We start from the raw sequence: 22,349 nt of genomic DNA, 5'->3' as shown, positions 1-22,349 counted from the left end.
ATGCAATAAAGTTTACGCTGCAATAAATGGACTCTTATTGAAGCTGACCCACCACGACTAAAATTTTTATCTGCTTCTTTAAATAGACGGCACTGGCTTTGTATAGAGTTTATAGACTTCTGTAGCAGGAAAGACCTCTCACGCAGGCAAAGCAGCGAGTAACAACTACTGAATAATATTATACTCGAAACATAACGACAAATAAAACTTACAGTTTCAATGGCATGATTAATATTTAATAAACATAACTAGAATATTATAAACAATTCTTATATTTAAACTTAATTTTTACCATTTTATTTACAAATTCTTTACAAAATAACACGATGTTATGATGACAAGACTATTTTATGAATTACCAATAAACCTGTTTTGCATCTGAAATGTTGTATTAATATTTTACTCAAACAAAAGCTGCACACAGTAAGTATACATAGAATACCTAATTATAATTAGAGTATTATACAAAACCAACCCATGTATCATATTGTGACTTCACAAATCATCTGTACGAATAAAATCTTAGGAGAAACAAAAGTAGAATCAATAATGAACGACAAATAATTCGTGATTTCATATTTTTGCAGATAATTAATAACCAAGATAAAACAGCTGATACATACTTGGCTCATCTTAATTTTCGCTATTTGTATATGGATAATGGCGTTATTTCATAAAGTTTTAATGTTTAAATTATACTTAACTAATACTTGTCTTAAATAACCGATGCCTCTATACTAGCGTCTTAACATTCCATAAATTTCAACATGAACTTACTATTACATTTTTTGAAGTTGCGGTTAAACCTAAAACTTATTTTCAATTCAAAATAAAATATGTGATAAGCAATAATTATATATATTTACTACAATGAAATGAAAAATGAATATGAATCACGTTTGCAGGATGCAGTTAAAAAAATTATTTAGGAGCTAATGATGGTGATAGTTATTGAAATGAACATGAGTGCCAAGTTTTATACCCTTGAAAACATTAATGGCTTCATTTATACAAAAGACTCCATAATAATACCAATATTATGTATATTTCATACAAATAATGTACTTGAAAAAACAGAATTTGCTTTTTCATCAGCATCTGTACTTTTAAAGACTTAGCCACTTCTACACATCAAATACCATTCACAAAATTTTTTTGCAGATATATTTCCGACACCTACTATTTGTTCTCTATTCCGAGGTTATAACTTACATACAATACATAATAATATTTTGTAGAATCATTGTGTTAATTAATTACGTACTTTATGTTATTTAACATAAGTCACTCAATTACTAATCTATTTCGCGGCGATCTTGTTCCAATGCGTAAAAGTCTGCGTAAGCCATCAATACTAAATTAAAAACTGTATCTATCTCCATAATCTACACCTATATCAAACGCGACACGTCATGGGAAGAGTTCTTTATAAGTGAATTTCGATGTTATTTTATTCGCCATTTCTGTGAACAAGTCTGCCAGACTCCGTTCTAAAACTGGACTTATCTCCTGTAGGAAGACTTGGGAATTCTCATTGATGACCCTGTTTGTAGCAGGTCCCAGTACTGGATCACCGTCAAAGAGGTTGGTAAGGTAGATAGATGACTGACCCACGCGAAGTTTTACTTTGAACGGGTCAAATTGAAGATATTCGTCTTCGCCGCGCGTCTCCTTATGTCCTCTCATTGTGACGTTGCAGGCGTAGTCTTCTGTAAATGTGATATAAATGTTCAAATAATGACGATCTAACATTAAATTTTTTATTTATATATTTTTTGTGTGTCTATTGCCGAAAATTATTTTGAATTACTGAATTCGAATCCCTGAATTATTTTGTCTTAAAGCTATTGTCTGGAAAAAAAATATTCCAGTTTGAAGTTTTAGATGTTATCTATGTCTTGTCTAATAAAATTCAATAAGGTCATTTGTATTCTAAAACCTTATAAACTAAAGTATAAAATAATTATTAAATAATTAATATTACAAGCCTAATAATGCCGCATGCTTAAATTTGATTTGAGAATGGCTACACCCAGTGACATAATACAATTTACAAGAATAAATATAGAATATTATGTACAATATCAATAGGGTAAACCGTATTGATGTTAAAATAATTGAGCTGTGGGAATATATAACACGGGAATAATTAAAGTTATTTTAGAAAGTTGTACATTGGGTAATGGAAATATGTATTTAAAAGCGTAACTTCTGCAATCGTGATTTTAATAACAACTTCAAGGCACATTACTGGATTCATAGACTGGATTCATATTGTTGTTTAACGGTTATCAAATGGATACTTTTGTTTTTTTACAATAAATGTCTGCTTTAAGGCAGTAGTTCAGTTGTATGTCACTAGATGTCACCACAATAAATAAATCCGAGAAGTATAATAAATAAAAACGTAAAAATATTTATATTAAGGATTATAATAAGATTTATACATAAAATATATGTTGGCGTCAAAAAATATAAGACTGTTCTTGGTGCCTATTTCACACCAAGATTGCATCCGGTTTTTTTTATCGCGGGGAAACCGTTTACGGATTTCTACCGGACTAGCCGGTATAAACCATCCTACTGACTAAAACCCTGCCATTCGACTCTCTCCCTGAAATCAAATGTCGTCGGATGCGCAAGTGCACGCAACCGTATCCCTCGCAACCAAAAGTACATTCTAAATGCAAAGCACTACGAGCTGCCACAGATAACAAATAACCCTACAACTATTTGCATTACCAGTAAATTTTATACACTTTCGAGTTTTCTTCGAACTCCACTCGCACGAAAACTCGCTCAGAACGTAACAACTTATGCAACACACACAATTGATCTTGACACAGTTATCATTCCAACAGTTTGTATTACGCTTTGATTGTATGTATTACGTTATATGATACATTACTAGCGTTAGATGCATATAGTGCTATAAAAAATCAATATCAAGGTAAGTATAAATCAGAAACTGATTTCTTGCATTTAAATTTAACATGACACTTATACTTCTGGATTACAATGAAAATAAACAGGAATCTATGATTTAGGCATAAATGTAGATAAAGCTCGAAACTTAAAAATAAATTTCAAGCATTTAGAAGACAATATAGTCAGTTCTATTCCGTCTAAGGGTGATATCCCTCTCTTTGCAATTAAGTGTGATCTAATCGAAGGACAGCTTTGTTGGCCTTATAGGTAAAAGAGGCAACAAAACTCCCATCTACCTTTATAACTATTAAAGCTGTTCTACTATCAGAACACCCATAAATTCAAAAAGACGAAATCGCCCTTATAGACGGAATAGGGCTCCGTAACTCCGTAACATATTCAATCCAAAAATTTTCCTTTGAACACATAATTTTTTAACTGACCTTTGCTCTTTTTTAAAGCTATTATTAATGCATAAACAGATGGACAGAGAACCATTCAAATGAATGTATTAGGTATTGAAAATTAATAACGAAGAAAGTGTGCTATAATGTTCTTAGTCACAAATTGTAATCTAAAATTAAATCCCGGACCGGGAACATTGAAATTTGCGGTTTTCTGCACAGTCTAGAATATGCTCTCCATGCAGCGATAGGATCGCCCACCAGTGGACAGCACACTCTTGGCGTAATGTAGGTAGGTACCCCGGTTGCACCTCTGACTACCTCTCTTCGGACATAAAGGCGTGATGTTTGTGCAAATATTTACAAAAAATTATACTTACTAAAAGTCCCCGTGATGTTCCCTCTGCCCTGAAGCCTCAGCAGCAATACTTGTATGTCCATCTTGTATTTTCCGTTGAAGTCTAGCTTTGGCAACAGCAGTTTGAAGTCGAACCGATTGTTATCCAAGTCAGACCTGGAATTAATAAGTTTTTAAATAGTATATGCAAACGAACGAAAGTCAGACCATTACTTCAATGTACAATCGAATTAGTGAGTTTAGTTTTTATAAATGCAACTTTTACAAAATATGTAAATATTAAAAAGTTTTAAATTATTAATTAAATCAAAAAATTTCTTTTATCCAAAAATAAAATTGAAGATATATATATTTTTTTTCATTTTTGTATTTATCACGTTTGAAACTGTGACTGCAACTCATCGATTGCAACTAAATCACATCAAAGTAACTTCTAACTACGCCTTTACTTTGTATGTTAACTAGTCAGTTATCTGTCATTCGTCCATGGTCTATAAAAATGACCATATAATTATTCTAAACACGTGTTTTACTCTAAGTAAAGTTATTATGAACAAAAGACATCCATCTGTATTCTACACGAGACGAGATTTATTTCCGAAGGTCAAATGTTGACGTGTCAACATTTGACCTTGGGAAATAAATCTCGTAAATGAAGATGTCGCAAGCATAATTAAATATTATGCTTGCGACATCTTCATCTTGAAAATCTATGATTCTGACATTAGCAACTCCTAGTGCGATTGCTCGTAGCTCCCGCGTGAAGTGTAACACATTAAATCTATCTGTCTATCTATCTAATCAGTCCGTATCCACCTACTGCTGAGTAAAGGGCTCTTCTTTCTTGTGCGAACCTTACACTGCTTCCACACATGAAATACTGTTTTCATATTTTACTCTAGGTACTTCTAACTTACTAATCTCCCCTAGAACCCTACATAGCCACTGGGTACGAAATACTTTAGATTGCTATCCCACTCATCATAGCGTGCAATACTTCCTGCTCGTAAAGTAGAAAACGTTTATTAATTTGATATCGTACATGTTAATACGTACTTCAGTTCCTCGATGATGAAGTTACTGGGTCCAGTGACCTTCACATCATTAACCACCGCAGTCAGCTTCGCACCCTGGGGTCCGCGGGCCAGCGCAATCTGACCGAGGCTCAGCGGTTCTATGCCGGGCACATTTAGCTCTGGTATACCCTGGAAAATAAGAACAAATGGGTTTTAGCGCTTTATTGGTCCTACTATATTAATGCCTTTTTGTGTAGGCATCCCTGCAGTCGACACTGGGAGAAACCGGCGAATGGGATACTGGAATCCCCCGGATTGGCGACTGCAAACGCCTGGGGTAGACTGGGGAAGGCAACGGTGAAAGGATGGGAATACCTAGGATTAGCGCAGGGGAAAAGCATTGGAAAATATTCGCAGACCCTTTTAGGCGTCAATGATAGTATACAAACAATACACATTGAACTGTATGGCTAGGACCACGACAAAAAACCCTCGTGCATGTTCGTACATGCCGTATGCAGACCATGTGCACAAAAATTGCCTCAAGAGGGTGTCTATAGTACTTATCTATATGATCTTAAATATGAGCAAGCAAACTCTAAGACCGACTTATGCTTAAGTTGGCCAAATCCAATCCCAAAAACAGATAATTGAAATAATATAAATATGCCTGTTTGTTCTTTAACCTTTTTAAACAAACACACTGTTAAACTTTGTCAAAACCGTTTAATTCTGTACAAACCTAATCGCAGACAATTATTACTAGTAAATTCAGTTCAGTTCAAAAGCTAGCTAAAAAGGAGTGGGCGGCCAAGTCTGATAGTCAGCCGCTTTTAACACATACATAGGATATATTTTTGGATTCAGATCTCCAACTGATGTTAAAATGCTCTAAGAATGTAATGAACGACGGTCTATCGCTTTTGAATACCTGGATAACTCAAGCAAGTATGAAATGAAACGTGTGAAACGCAATGATTTTGTAATTAGGCATAAATAAATATTGACGCAAAACATTTTGCGTGAAATAAACAACCTTTATGTTGTAATCTGACGTCTCGGATGATTACAAAACGTACGTCCGTTTACCTCAAACCACATACACGAAAGTTCGAGATACAATCTGCACGATTTTTTCAGTTTCATACGTTCAAATATTATTACTTAAAAAAATATGTGTCAACAAATAGCCAAATACAGGATATTTGGTAATAAAATTAAAACAATTTTAATTGAATAAGACTTTTTAATGAGCAGGATAATGAAGTTGATTCAAATAAGTATAAGACAATATTTTCAGTTATTTTATATTCACATTTGCGGGAGGTATCTAATAACTGTCATTTTTCTTCTTTATACTCAAATTAATCATATCGAGTCACATAAAACCAAGGGAAAAGTAATAAACAGCTACTTGATTCTTGATTGATCATTTAAAAATCTTATTTAATTTTTATAGATATCATCTTAACACAGTTGGTGTCCGTTATGAAATATCTGACAATAACACACTTTCATTACTTTGAGCAAATATTTTCCATTGCGTCCCTGTGCCCTCACGACTGCCATCAAGGTAAGTCGTGATTTATGGCCTTGATATTATAATGGATTATTTAACAAATTATCCCAAACATTGTATAAAATATAGCAAGAAACTTCTGGAGTTCAAATATAGGGCTCCCCTATAAAAGTCGCTGGTCATTAGATACGAGTTTACAATAGCTGGATCTGGTAATCTTTGGGGGAGACCCATGTTCAGCACTGGATATCCTGCGGCTGATGATGATAGGGCTCCCCTAAAGATTTCCAAACCATTAATTCCGCTTTGCATTATCAAACATCTTCACAATGTAATGAAATATGTGACATTGTGTAAAACAAGGCAATCACTAAATACAATTTTCCAACTATTAGAGTAAATCGCGTAAAACACATTATAATTAGTAATGCACGTCACGTCATTGGATATCTTGATAGATTTCCTGTACTGATTGAATATGACAACGCGATCATAATGTCTAAGTGACTGTATCATACTCATTTTCTACTTTAGTATTTACAATCTGATAAAACTTAGATAAAATACAATACAATAATTAGCAATTCTCTTCACGTTTTGTTCCGTGATTGATTTTCCGTAGTGATGGAATTAAAGAGGAGTATAACATGATGTATGAACATGTAAGACATAAACACTTTACTGCCTATCTACCGCCAAGCAGCAGTGTGTTTTCACTGTTGTGGTGCGTTTAGAAGGATAATATAGCGAGCATAACTACTGTCCATTGTGACACTCAACATCTTATCTCAGGGTGACGAGTGCAGTAGAGTGCCACGCAGTGCTTTGTAATTCAAAGTTCTCTATGGTAGTTCTACTGTTTATAGACAGTCATATCACTTAACATCAGACGAAGGTCATGCTCCTCTCGTCATTCAACTTATATACTAAATTCTGGGATGTATTTTGGCTTAAAATTCATTGCAAGTTTTGAATTTTTAGAATGAAATGTACCTTAAAGTTAATATTCTATTCCGCGCAATTTTTTTAATGATTATTCTGGTTGACTTAGCAATGGGCCATAGTCATCGTGACGCTATCATCAAATGAACGACTTCCATGTTCCGCCTTGCGGTGAAAGTAATGAAGGCAATTAAATAAATATATATAACTTATAAGAAGAAGCAACCTGTACTGCTCATTAATTGATAAAAATCAGATGCAAAAAGCCTTTCCGATAGACTGTATAATACTTAATCAAATATCGTAAATTTATTAGTATTGCAAGTTTTCTCAATTCAAAGAACGGAACGGCCATTCACCCTAATTCAGAGCTCAAGGATATATGGCTGGAGCCTACTTATATTTTACACAACTCCTCGCTTAGTATTTCTCGTGTGTTTGTCCCTTCGCTCCTTGCGACACTTCGTACACTTTCAGAACTGCGCAGTGTGCACAGCTCTAAGTACGATTTTGTAGCAAATATCATGGAAAATGCGTATACGATAAACGAACGGAGTTTACACATCAGCGTGGGTAACATGGTAATCAACTGATAATTTTATGTTAGTATTTTTATTAGAGTAACAAAATTAGTAACAAAATATTATTTGGTCTGTATTAGTGCAATAAATTTACACATTACACATTTGCAATGGGACAGTATGTAATACAGACCTGTATACTGTCCCACCGCTGGGCACGGGCCTCCTCTACTACTAAGTGGGATTAGACCTTAGTCCACCACGCTGGCCTAGTGCGGTTTGGTAGACTTCACACACCCTCAAAATTCCTATAGAGAACTTCTCAGGTATGCAGGTTTCTTCACTAAGTTTTCCTTCACCGGTAAAGCATGCGATAATTCACAAAGAATACACATTTTTTTTCGGGAAATTTAGAGGTTTGTGCCCTTGGGTTTTTAACTTGCGGACATTCGTTTCGGCAGTCCACTATCAACGCTGTTTTATTCCCATAAAATAGGTTGTTATCAAAACACTTATGAACGTCATTTTACACATTAAGGTAATAATTAATTATATACCTTAAATGATATTGTACATTTTTTAGCAATTACAAGCAATTCTGAGAAGCAATTAAACGTGCGTCACGTACCACGTCATGTAACAATCATAGTAGCAAATATAACAACCCAATTTTGGCGGACATGTCGGGAATCGTTACTCTAGTTTATGCTTGCAGTACTGTTCATATGAAAGACCACACTTGTAACTATCACCATGTCCACTTTCTTGGTATAAAACGTAGCATCTATGATAATCTAGGACTTTGTCTATTACTGAAGAAAGCTACCGCAGGTTTTGTATGGTGTGCCAGATCGCTCAGATCTATGCTCTAGGTGCTATACTCCCGAACGTCGACATTGAGCCGTAAGAGCAATGAAACCAACATAACTGTTCCCCAGTGGTGGTAGCAATAACGTCTTTATGCCCGCTAAAAAGATCTTTGTCTATTTGTGTGTTCAAATTTGTCCTCATTCAGCAGTTTCTGCGTTTATTTGAAAAAAATATCCAAACATTGTGACACATTTTACGTGTTTTTACTTACGTGTCACTATTCTATCTGAATTACGTCATTACGTGTCAATGTAAAACACTTTGTTAGTATTTTGGGGCTATCAATAACTTGTGCAATACTATGAGTAAATGTTATAAACCTAAGTGTATATTGTACATATATTATGAACTCATTTTCCTAAATAATAATATATACTTGACACAAATTAATAGAATTACATAGAGTCAGGGGGCCTAACTTCGTCTACGGGGGCGAAACAGTCTTTTTATAATTCAAGGCATTCTAAGCGAAGGATAGCTTTACGAGTTAGGGTAATAGGAGTACAGGTAAATAGGGGATTGCTTGACTCTTTTATCTATAGGTTATTAATGCTATCTTTCGGTTAGAACCCTAGTAAATGTAAAAAGACTGATATACCTGCGTAGACGGAATAAGGACCCTTGTCCTTACTAACGGATAAAATAATCTTTTCTAAGGAAACTGAAGCGAATAATAGCAAATTAAATATATTTTATGTAGAGTATTCATCTACTTGTGAATTGTCTAATGTCACATGTTATTTATTAAACGATAAACTATAGAGTAAGACGCAATACAATAATATCGCAAACGTCAAAACAAAACAATTCTTAGAATAACTGAGTTGAACCAAGTAAGCCGTTTCAATCTATAGGGTATGCCTTATTAAGGCTTTTTACAGAAAGGTAAACAAATATGTAACGATATATCCTATCAATTATATCTATTTGTATAAAACCGACACATATTACGTAAAATACATGATATATAGGTATTATTGATTATATATGTATTATTTTATTATTAGAATTTCATTTGAAACGTTACTGAGCCACAGTACCTGAATAGTAAAGATATATTTGACAAATAATTAGATATTTGTTTACAAATCTAGAATACAGCTGAAGAATACGCTTTACAACAGTAAACATTTAGCAAATAGCACACAAACAAGTGATCTTATTTTTCATAGGTCATAAATCAAATATATTAAGGCACCTGATATTTTCACGGAATCTGTTATCACTAACTATAATGAGTGGTACGTGCTTCCTCCGGCTATACAAGAAAACAATGAATGTATGACGAAAATGACTATTATTCTATCAGTAACTTCGTGGGTTGTATAAAAAGGTTTGCTAAGCATTACGACCACAGTATTGTAACATAGAAATATGGGGTTGGTTCGATTAGCTGTGTTTGTTTCGTATCTGTGCCTACTCCAGGTAAATATTCTAGTTTTTACATTTATGTGTTTCTTATTTTTAGGCAAAATTTTCATAATAAAATAAAACGATTTTTCAAATTTAATCGCGATATTTGGTATTATAATTTACTCCCGACGTTTCGAAGCTTCCTAGCACTCATGTTCACGAAGCGGATTGAGATGTTGGTCGTCCAAAAAGTCAAAGTTACAATACTACCTACATTTCACAATTATACTAAACTATATTCGATGACGCTATATAAAGTCTACAGTTAAAAGTTAAAGGAACAAAGATTTCTAGGATAATTCGCGAGGCTATTGTAATTAAAAAGCCTTCATATTTCAATAGAGAAAATGGTTGGACACTTGCACAAGCTTAATTAAATCGGAACCTAAAAGACCGGCTGCCAAAATTCAAGACACTGTGAGCTTATTTTGCATACATCGAACCTACAATGGCAAAAAAAAATATAAAATGTAGGTAGATATTGTAACTTTGACTTGCTAAACGACAACCACCTCGGTCCCCCCGTGACCAGACTAATATATATACAACTGGCCCCTAAACATAGAGACTGCAAAGTCTTTGAAACGTCGGGGATAATAAAATTATGATATAAAAAACCATGATGAAGTCCGATTTTTTTTTTATCTTATTTTAAATCTTTTATTAAATTATATCTAATAACGAGCTGGATATTACATTATTTTACTGTAACAATGAATTTTCAAAATACTTTTTCGACAATCATAATATAAGGATTTACATAATTAAAATTAATATTCTGCGTGGATATTAAAACGCCTATGAGTAAATTCAAATTATTAAAATAAGTAAAGGGTGTTGATATTACAATTTGTGTTTTTAAAATAAACTTTTTTATTTTAGTGCGACGTGTATCAAGCTCGTGCGATAGAGAAGGAAAACACGGTAGTGAAATTGCAAATACCTTTACGCTCTTTGACATTTTTCACCGGCCCTAATGAGGAAGGTACAAACATCTCTACACAATGCCAAGAAAAAGTATGTCCAAATGGCAAAAAACCAACAGCTGTGGTCCTCCAATTGCCGTCGACGGGTTCGAAAGTCAGGAAAACAAACATTTTGATCGATATGACTGGCAAGAACAAAAATTGCCAGTATCAAACCGATGGCCAAATGGTTAAAAACGAAACCTTGAATGTAGATGTTTTCGTCAACGATAAACAAAAGTCTACTGACGCGAACGATAAATCTGGATATATAACAACATCATCTAATTCGTCAATCGATGATACCGAAAAGGGTATTAAAGTCATAGGATCCTCAACATCAACAACTCCAGATTCGAATATGACCGTATTTGTAAAGGTTTACCTAGTGGAAACTGATAAAAAAGATGAATCCGGTGAACCGATTATAACAACCAATTCCTTAGTGTCGAATGCTAAAGGTGTAGCAGACGCTGCTACTGGTGCTGAAGGAGCGGATGGATCATCAGAAGGATCTAGTAGCGCTTCGTCAGGTGGATCTACCAGTGCAGGATCATCTGGCGACGGTTCTTCCTCGAGTGGATATAAAGAAGGTGAACCTTCAAGCGATACTTCATTGGGCAGTGCCTCTGATGAAGGTTCATCAGGGGGAGGGTCGGCTAGCGATGCGCCATCTAGTGGCGGATCATCAAATGAGGAGACAAGTGAGAGTGAACCATCTGACAGTGGATCATCTAAATCAGATTCGTCTGATGATGGTTTATCTGATGGAGGACCAGCAGACAGCAAATCGACAGGTGATGAATCAACAGATGATGGATCACCTGATAAAGGATCTTCGGATGATGGAACCTCCGGAGATGGAACGTCTGGTGATGGATCTGAAGCAACGGGTGCTGCCAGCGCTGCGAGTGGTAGTGGTGGTGATGACGATCACAAAGATGGTGATGGATCATCAGCCGCAGCCGCAAGTGCCGCTGCCGCCGCAGCAAAAGACAAAGGGGTTGGTAGTGGTGATGATGGTGACAAAACTAGCGACGGTGACGGAACATCAGCAGCTGCAGCGAGTGCAGCAGCCGCAGCAGCAAAAGGCAAAGATGCAGATAAAGTTGACGATAGTAACAGCGGTGATGGTGGTGATGGTTCATCTACTAGACCGAAGGATTCGGATGCCACGCCAGCAAAAGACAAAGTCACAGAAGGCGGAAAAAAGTAACAACACTAGCTAGTTAGGATAGTTATTTTAATTAAATTATAACATATATTATAACAAAAATGGAATTATGTAGCTTAACGTGTTTTCGATTGTAATATATTGTGCTACAACGAACATTCTTTTATTTACATTAACTGCGCTAGTTTTATATGAAAACAGAGTTTCATTCATTTAGTCTAAAGCAGTAACGGGGAATAAATTCCACGTTTTTTTATCGCTTTGTATGATAAGACGAGCTTGCCGTTCGCTTGATGGTAAACGATATGACCAGCTATAAACAGTAGAAACACCACCCATAACCTTAAATTACAATGTATTGTTAGGTATTCCACTGCGCTCGCTATCCTAAGACATAACATGTTAAGTCTTATTATGTCCAGTAGGCTGGCTATTTGAATTATTTTGTTGCGTGGATTGCCACGTGACAAAATAATTCAGGCACGCCAACTATTTGAGTGAATATGCGAACAAAAATATAGTTGAGACGTAAAAAAGATCGCCTAAAGGTGGACTCGATACCGGCGCATAATATTGTTTTCAGAAATAATGGCATTATCAATAAAATTTCGCCGTTCCTAGTCTGTGTTCTATAATATGCAATAACTGTACTCACGTTTATCATTTTAGGCCGCAGTTGATCGACGGAGTTTATGATACACTTGTCCACATTAGGGTCGTTACGCTGACACACCTTGATGTATGACGCTGCAAAAAACACATTTCTATTGAATATTCTTATAATGTATAATATTTATTTTAAAAAGAAGGAGCCAGAATATTTACTACTAGCTTTTGCCTGCAGTTCGGCCTGAGTGAACATTTTTTCAATATAAATATTTTCCCGGCAGTAATGAAAAAAACAAAATCAAAGATTACCGCGTCCAAACAAATAAACACTTCAGCTTTATTACGCAGCATCCGCCACAGAAGTTCTCAATAGGAATATATGATAAATGGGCTATCCAACATTTTTTTTTTTTAATCAAAACCGGTACGTAGATCCCGAGATTAGGGCGTTCAAATAAACAAACAAACTTTTCAGCGTGAAAAGTGCGTTTTAAAATGTATACTTTGTAGTATACAGAACCTAACTTCTTAAAGACGCCATTCTCTTTCTGGCTAAAAAACTTAGACTACTGACGCTGTATATTAAATCAATATTTAGTAAATTTATGAAAAAAAATCTAGTCTTGTTACAAGTCGCCCTTGCTAGCCTTTCTTGTATTATATTAACGTGTCCATTTGTAACACTTTTACTCGATGCATAATTCCTTAGGTCAGTTTTGTTCGCTCAATCGCGACTCCAATCCGACAGAGTCAATGACCACCGGCTACTGGTAAATGACGCAACGTCACGCATATGCGAACATCATTTGACTATACTATAATACTTTTATATATTTTATACACACGCACACACACACTTGCCTGATATCTCCAAAGGTGTAGGTAAAAGCACCACTAGTACTACACCCTTTTCTATCAGTTTAGCGCTAAGAAGCGCCTAAACTTACCTTAACTGCACTGAAGCGTGTAAGCCATTAGTAGACAAAGAAAAATTACAAAAAAACAATTATTCACATTTTAAATGCCGTAATATTTTAATTAGTGTGTGAGCCATCTACAGAATTTGTCGTGGATTCAAAACATTGTGGGAAGATCTTTTTAATAATCTGAAAACAGCAGTGCCCGCGCCTCTTATTAAGGTTTCCTTTTGAACAAACAATATGTAGCCATCGAACAAATGAGAGCCACTAGGCGCTCGCTATTGGCTTACTTAATACAGTAACGGAAACACAAACAATTTGAATTTTTGAATTCGTTCAGATACTTTTTTGGATGACTGTACCTATGGAAAATGTGGAATTGCCCGGCGGCAATAGAAACTGTGGCGAAGGGTCCATATAACACGATTCCTGCCGGCTTCCTTTATGTAGAATCTAATTATCATTAGAATGATTTGCAGACCGCATTCATACATATACCTATAGGTATGTTGAGTCCGGTTCCATTTTGGAAAACTTTACTACACCACTCATAGGATAGACATAACGTATAATATACCTACCCTGTTCGAACACGTAGTCAACAAGAGTATATTGCATACAATACACTCTTGTCCATGCATGATCGGGCAGAGGTAGCATCGTGACAATGACATGGCCATAATTACAAAACACTATAGCACAGGACTGCGGCAACAAGTGGATGCCAACGAGTCAATTTAAATGTAGGTATATACTGATATATTTTTTTCCCACAATCTTTAAATCCTGCACGACTATGCCCAAATCTAGGCTAAAGAGACCATGATGTAAAATACAAGAAAATAGGAATGATTTTTTCCTATAACCTCCTCCTAGCCGAATTTCGACCATGGCGGCGAATCTCAACGGAGATCAGCCAGGTACGCAGGATATATTATAGTGCACAAAGCCAGTTTTCCTATAACTGTATAATGCGACCAAATAACGTTGGCTGTAAAACAGAAGTTTCTATATTCGCAATGTGCGTGCGTTTGTTATGTCATCATTACATCGACAGGGCCGCATTGTGCCGGTAACCGAGTTTAAATTAATTATGTTTTTAAAATACTATTATTTTAACATAATGTTTTTCTAATCCATGAAAAAAAATGCTAACATATCCGTCATTTGTTATTACGAACACGCATAGTTTAATAGTCATTCGTAAAGTTCTCTGATTTAGAAGTATTTTTACTCATTTAAGAGTTGGGCATGTGCTCTAATGTTACATAGAAACACTAAAAGTTACGTGTTTCAATAATTTCAGCAAGTGTCGGTTTTATAATAGTGTGATGTTTCTTGACAACAAGTTGAAAGCGTCTGAGGTACACACACATAAAAAAAATATAGAGTACATAAAAAAATCCAGACTCTCTTTTACGGCAATTAGCTGGCTCACTATTACAAGCTACTATATTATATTACATCTGTAAAATGAATTATATATATAACATAAGATTCTCTTTTCCAGGGAAAACTTCCAATACTTCCGAAATATAACGAGTAACCATAAATTATTGACTTTCCTAATTTATACCAAGATGAACATTATTAAGTCATATTTGCAAAATATGTAAAAAATATAGAACCTTGTAATAGTAAGCCAGGAAAATATTAATAGAACATAATTTTATTTATAAAGTTACAATAAATTTAATGTCCTTATGCTTGAGTCAGTGAGCATAATCAACAACCTAAAACTATTTCACGCAACAAAATTATAAATGTCCAATGTTTATTATGATTAAAACTTACATTCGACACGGGTATTAGGTTTAACGTAAGTATATTTTGTAAGCTAAAGTGAGCACCACTGCGCAATCGTGAGAAGTGCACGCGTGGAGAAAACAATCTATAGACATAGTACATAAAATAAACGCAAATATCTCTGCATATTTTAAACAAAGTGCATCTAAATTAATCCATCGAAATTCTACCGTAAAATTTAATATATTGTATGTAACATATATTATACATATACATAATTTTTCTTCCCTCCTTCTTTATATGAACTTTAATCGTACCCAAAGTTACACTCCACCATACGCGCAATCTGCTTAAAAAGGAAAATATATTTTTATTCACGTTTAATCAATTTTAAATTTTATAATATATATAATTATAGTAGTTAAAATTAAGCCTAAATGCAAAGCTTTCGTAACGAGACAGGTGAAGTGAGTGAAAGTTATTGATCTACACATAAACTAAATATTATATTATAGGATCGTATTAGTGTTAACTGTAAGATCTTATAATTTAATGTAATAAATAAATAAAATAAAAAATAAATATTAAACGAATGTTAGAAAAATTAAATTTCATAAAAAAATATGGAAATAAAATTAAGTTATCACTAGGTGAGGCACGCAGCTTCGCCCGTCTCAAAAGCCTTCCCGCTCCAATAGCACAAAATCACTCGAGCGAGCTACGGACCATCTGTATGATATAAGCCCCAACTATTTTAAAATTCAAATATTTCCAATGGGACTAAATTACCGGCGTAAAAATTACGCTGTATGTTAATGCAAGCCAAGGCCTATCCGTTTGCAAAATTTCATCGAAATCTTATCCATTATTTCGTTTACTTTTAACAAACATCCAACTATTTGCATTTATAAAATTAGTACGTAAGTAAGATAAGATTATATCGTTTGAGATTATTCCGATAGGAAAATGTCCAATGAATCGAATATTGTGGGTAGCTTTACATTGCAATCCAGCGTCGGCGTAAAGTACTGGGGCCAATAACATTTATTTTAAGAGGGTTAAAGCGTCGGAAAAGTTTGGATAATATCTTATACAACTGATTAGTTAATCATGAAGGTGATTATGTTGACTACAAAGGCAAAATAAATAATAAGTTCTGTTTGCGTCGTGAAAAAAATATATATTCTACTAACTGTTCAGAGGTTACTTGACTGTGAATAGCATGCATAATTAATTTTTATGGCAGTCATGCGTGATTTGCAATATTAGCATCACATCCTTTAAGATTCGCAATATACTATGCATAGCTTTAGATGTTTATAATTCAGAAATACTTACTATGATTAATATGAAAATAACTATAATACATAAAACATATTTTATTACACGTATTTTTTTTATTATTTAACAAAAGGCTTATTACAGAACACAATCATTATTAACATGTCTTAAGCACTAAATTACATTAAAACTAGACTGCCTCTTTTAAACCTATGCCCTAATTGAAATTAAAATGCGGAAATAATTGTACAAGAAACAATTAACAACATTTACATCTGCTTACACTTAAGTGAGTTATTTATTCTCAACATGCATCACAGTTGGATTGCACTTTTATAGTAAAATTGTTTTTATTACATATTTATTTATAATTACTAGTCTACCACATCGTTAGCGATTTAAAACTAATTAAGAATCAACAAACGAGAAATAAAGAACAAACATACGCAATATAATTTGCCTCGGTCGATGTTCTATTATTTGCAAGTCATAAGAAAATGGGGTCAATGCCAAAACTTTACTTTTACCAAGAATGTTGTTTGTTATGATGACTATGCTTATTGTGATTAATTTATTGATTGTAATCGTTTTTTTTTTCTTTTACTTTGCTGTCAAAGTGTAAAGTAGTACGTGTGTACTACTTTAATATAGTTTAGGTACGTTTTAATGTATTGACGTGCACCTACTATGTTTTTATCTCTCAGGTTGACTGGTAGAGAATGCCTCTGACATTAAATCCGCCTTTACAGGATAAAATGTATAAATTGTAATAAAATAAATGAAATAATATTTTATTGTTTTTTTTTATTACTAGATAGGGACGTATCTATAGGGTGGTATGACGGCAAACTGGAGATCGGATTGCAGTGGAACCGTGATTTGAAGGGAAGAGGTCTGACTTGCCCCGAGGCCTTGTTGCACAGGCTTTACATTGAGGTTATTTTGCATAAAAAAATTGTCTTAAAGATACCTAAAAAAACGCCGCCGGATTTCACACTAGCGAAGGGCATTATTTCATGAATTTACGCAACCGTAGCTAATATTTCACGCGGCTTCGCCCGTGTGACGCCTTTCGCGACGTTAAATTCCTACTGTATACTTTTTGGAATAAAATATAGACTTTATGTTTATTCAGAAAACAGTATATCAAAATGTCATCCAAAGCCATTCAGCGAATTCTGTATTTTTTTTAACAAACATCTTGGAACATTCAAAAGTCTTAACAAACTGTTCCATTTACAATATTAAAAGAATTATTTGCAAGTCATTTAAAAAATCCGGTCAATGCCAAAATGCAATAATTACCAAATATATTGACGATAGTTTTATTGACGTAAAGCCTATGATTAATTGAATTATAATTTGTATTTGAAAATGTAAACAAACATTTTGCCCAATATTTTATTCCATTCCTTTATATAAATTAATTTAGTCTATCCTGTATAAATTAATTACTTAACACCTACGCAAAATATAAAACGATAAAAGTTTGTATGTTAAACAAGAGTTATTAAAGTGCACTCTACAAAATTAGCTACATTATAATGAATGGAAGTTTCCTTTTCAGCATGCAGCGAGTACGCCCTCGTGGGAGACGACCGGCTAAATGCAGTGAACAAATCACTAAACCTTTGCAACCCAACCAAGATGGAGGGCGCTCATAGACTCTATAGACTCAGCCTACTGCGGTCACGATCCTCAGCATTGAGAGAACAACAGGATGGATGCAGCGAGTAAAAAACAAAGACCACGGGTTCGACCTCGACTCCCAAAAATGTTTATCCACTATGCAAAATTTATCTCGGAGTTGCGTGAACTAGGATGGACACTGCTTCTTATTTCCTCAGAGTCGCATTACATCTCTACGTAGGTTTAGACTTGTGACGTACTTTAGTGTGACGAAACTGTCATACTTTATTTTAGAATAGGCCTTTCCATATTACGCTTAGAGAAGTTGATCTATTGTCACATTGCATTAATTTAAATTTGATATCGGTTAATGTAACGTAACCAAACATGAAATAATTATTTAGTGATAATTTATTCGCAATAAAAATTAAATGCACAAAACTATATAAGTACAAAGAGAAATTAAAAGTTTTGTATATTACGATTGTTATGTTATCTTATACAATCCTATCTTTACATCAAGACATACAATTATTAAGTTATTGTATAATTAATAGCTCATTAGCATACATCAATCCACACATCACTTTATTCAATATATAATAATTTAAATTATCTTAACTTTACTTTCTTATAAACCAAATATTCCAATAACATTTCATCACGTTTAATAACTAAAAGTTGTATCAACGTAAATATTTTGTAAGCAAGCACCTCGACATCATAAGAAATCGATGAAGAAATCTGACATAAAACCGCTATAGATACGCAATTTCCCATTCACGTTTAAATAAAACAAAGTACACCGCAGTAAAGAGTATGTAACAGAAGAAAACTTTACAATGCTAATCCTAGAAGAATACAAAGTCTAATATACGTTAATTCAAACTTACGAATATCAGCCGCAACAAAATGCAGCACAAACAGGAGTACAGTGGTCGACAACATTTCTATACAGCTTGCACAACTGACGTAAAGATTTCGCAAAGCGCGCGTGTGGAGAGCGATTGAAGCGCTGTGTCGGCCAGCCGGGTCGCGCTCCGGGCCGCCACTGCCACCGATCGGCAACCACCACCACCACCCACTAAGGACATGTGAATGTACATCAGCCCTATTCTGTATTCTATAGTCTGATTCCATTTCAGATACTTCCGACGACTGTTCGAATATCTGATTGAACACATAAGTTCAAGTGTATTGTTGTTTAAAATGGTTATCGCATGTCAATGTACTATACGTATATCAATAAAACAAAACCATTGTTAGCAAAAAAGAAGATTTTTAAGTCAATTCTATAGGAGTCCACTTTAATGCATCGTTCTAGAATATTCTTAACTAATAATATAGGCACAGGTATCACTATCATAGATCAAGATTAAAACTATATACTTACCAAGAAGTGTGTTTACACGTTTTTTTTACATATATATTATTATTAAACTAAAACACACAATTTAATTTATACACATTAGTTATATAGCTACTGTAATTCTTTTCAATATTAATTGATACTTAAAACTAGCACTCATTACAATAAGAACTAATTCAGCTTTAATAAATTTTTCGAATGCCATGCAAATGTTTTCTATTGTGTCCTTGTAGTATTGTCACTTACGAGTATTTATAACTTGCTTGCTGAACTTGAGCTTGCTTGTAATTTTGTTAGCGCTTGCGAATAATTAAGCCTTATGCAAACCTGTCATTGCCTTTGCTTTTGAAAATGACGATAATAATCTATTATCTTAGTATTAGAAGTTTGAAAGGCTGTTTTGAAATTTGGATGTTTGTTTGAACTTTGAAGTAAAATCATCAATCATCATTGAACCGATTGTCACAAAGAAGGACCTATCCACAGAAAAATAACACAGCAGAACTTTTATTCCAAGAAATATCACAGTAGGCGAAACCGCAAGTAACACATAGTATCATCATGTTCAGAATACGTGTGAAACACGAGTGCTAAGTTGGTTGCGCCACAAGGCATATTTTCCCTTGCGTATCCGCATCCGCTATCCTGGATATATTCGCACGTGTTATTATTGCAATTGCGAAGTTTCCGAATTGTGTTATAGATTATTATGTGTTTGCAGCATAATCAACTGGTACTTTAATTGCGACAGACATGTTTGAAATTGATGATCTTGAAATTGAGCTGAAGAGATATTTGAAGCAAGTTACAACATTGAAACTGGCCTGAAAGGATATTTGAAATAAGTTGAAACATCAAAACTGATCTGAAAGGATATTTGAAACAAGTTGAGACGTTTGAAATGGTCTGAAAGGATATTTGAAACAAGTTGAAACATTGAAACTGGTCTGAAAGGATATTTGAAACAAGTTGAAACATTGAAACTGGTCTGAAATATTATTTGAAACAAATTGAAACCTTAAAATCTTCCTATGCTCCTAATATTAACTTACATTTTCATCTAGCTGCAGACGATAATACATTATCAAAATATTTATAAATGAAAAACTCTCGTGGTTATATGTACGCATGCTCTTTATTTTTTACAACTAGTTGCATGCGTAACATCTACCCTACAGGGCTGCATGCTGGCTGTAGACTAAGAAGACTTCTCTTGATATAACTGAGAAAAATAAACAATTACACGATACAATTCATAGTATACCTACCCTACAATATCAATTAATTTCATTGTTTACCTTAAAATGGGTCCATAAACCGCTATCCATGCCACATGCACCCATGAACTTTGCCAAGTCCACATTCATCGTCTGAAGTCTTTGTACTGCAAAATAAATAATAGGTAATAAATAAAATTAGACGTATATTGTTTTGTATCAATAACGCAATGTCAATTAGCATAAAAACACTAGTCTTGTGTAAACGTTTAGTTCAACAACACCACGTAATTCTTCCATAGAGCATAATTACATTTAATTTTTGTGCTAACATTAACATTACCGTTCCTCACTTTATTTTGTTACTAGGAAATACTTGCTTTACATATTTATTAAACAGATTTTTGCATTCACAGAATTTATTTTGTTCATTTATCTTTGGGGGAAGCCCATGTTCAGCAGTGGACATTCTGCGGCTAAGCATGATGACGATTTTGTTATTATTCTAAGGGTCTGTATCACAACTTTTCCTATGCCACTCGTCACGTAATTGTGTAAGCCGAAATATATAGCCAAATACCATAATTACACTTTAGTCTATATTACTAATAATAATATAAAAAAATCTATTCATTACGATAACTGTCAAAGAAAATTTAATTAAAACCTGTGTGACAGGCCCTTAAAGTCATATAGAACAAAGGCCAGTATGCAGACGATCAGAGTGAGGCAAGCAGCTGGTGCCGGCTGCCATCGTCGGTCAAGGCGATCAGCCCCACTTGACATATGCGAAGATTATTGGCAACACTGGCCGGCTGAGGAGACATTTGCGAAATCACAACATCATAGTATATCAATACATATAATAAATTCGTAGTTGTCCCGTATGTGAACAGTATATATTATATAAAAAAAACTTTAAAATGCAATGATTACATGTATCAAATCAGAATGATTTTTTGGTACGTCTACTCAAATGTACTGTAACGTAAGTCACCAACATCAAACATTGGATTCAAAATGCAATAAGTGATATTAAGGTTTATTTTGTGTAACATAGAATAGGATAATTTAGAATAAAACCGAGCACATTTTCTTATTTAAAATTTTATTATAACTATTGTTGTAAATGTTAATTACATTTGTTACCAAAATAAAAAAATGACAAATGAATCTTTAAGAATGAATCATAATTACATTTTATGATGGAAAACAGAGATATATAAATACTCATTGTTCATGTTGAGTTACTAAATACATTTAGATTTGCTTTCTCAAAACTCAGACGAAAGTTGGCCAACACTTTAATTGGTTGCTTTGATAATCTTTAGATGAATACCCTAATAGTGTTTGAGATAAAACATAATATAGTATTATAAATTATTTTTTTCAATAGTCTTTAGACGAAACCGCCCAGCGTTGCAGAAGAAAATCACAATGTAACCGTTTTGAAAATAGTTGAATGTTT

At 34.0% G+C, this 22,349-nt stretch overlaps 2 protein-coding genes across 2 annotated transcripts; one reads left to right on the top strand and one right to left on the bottom strand.

Annotated features, from left to right (window-relative positions):
- Nucleotides 1–214: 214 nt before the first annotated feature.
- Nucleotides 215–19,364, bottom strand: LOC115442094 (protein takeout). Its single transcript, XM_030167065.2, has 5 exons — nt 19,189–19,364; nt 12,766–12,857; nt 4,747–4,895; nt 3,713–3,846; nt 215–1,709 (listed from the first exon to the last, which is right to left on the bottom strand). The coding sequence occupies exons 1-5, from the start codon at nt 19,241–19,243 to the stop codon at nt 1,411–1,413; spliced, it is 729 nt and encodes a 242-aa protein (XP_030022925.1). The 5' UTR covers nt 19,244–19,364; the 3' UTR covers nt 215–1,410.
- LOC115442089 (hyphally regulated cell wall protein 1) lies at nt 9,876–12,266 on the top strand. Its single transcript, XM_030167059.2, has 2 exons — nt 9,876–9,983; nt 10,854–12,266. The coding sequence occupies exons 1-2, from the start codon at nt 9,933–9,935 to the stop codon at nt 12,150–12,152; spliced, it is 1,350 nt and encodes a 449-aa protein (XP_030022919.1). The 5' UTR covers nt 9,876–9,932; the 3' UTR covers nt 12,153–12,266.
- Nucleotides 19,365–22,349: the final 2,985 nt, after the last annotated feature.

Source organism: Manduca sexta, chromosome 28 (assembly GCF_014839805.1).
Source record: "Manduca sexta isolate Smith_Timp_Sample1 chromosome 28, JHU_Msex_v1.0, whole genome shotgun sequence".
Taxonomy (NCBI): Eukaryota; Metazoa; Arthropoda; class Insecta; order Lepidoptera; family Sphingidae; genus Manduca; species Manduca sexta.
This window is presented reverse-complemented; position numbering and strand designations above follow the sequence as displayed.

Bases quoted from the DNA above. Each gene is read 5' to 3' on its own strand.
- LOC115442089 (XM_030167059.2), top strand. From the start codon at position 9,933: ATGGGGTTGGTTCGATTAGCTGTGTTTGTTTCGTATCTGTGCCTACTC. The intron at 9,984-10,853 runs GTAAATATTCTA...TTTTTATTTTAG, and splicing joins CGTATCTGTGCCTACTCCAG to TGCGACGTGTATCAAGCTCG.
- LOC115442094 (XM_030167065.2), bottom strand. From the start codon at position 19,243: ATGTTGTCGACCACTGTACTCCTGTTTGTGCTGCATTTTGTTGCGGCT. The intron at 12,858-19,188 runs GTAAGTTTGAAT...TGTTTTTTGCAG, and splicing joins TTTTGTTGCGGCTGATATTC to CGTCATACATCAAGGTGTGT. The intron at 3,847-4,746 runs GTACGTATTAAC...TATTAATTCCAG, and splicing joins TTCATCATCGAGGAACTGAA to GTCTGACTTGGATAACAATC.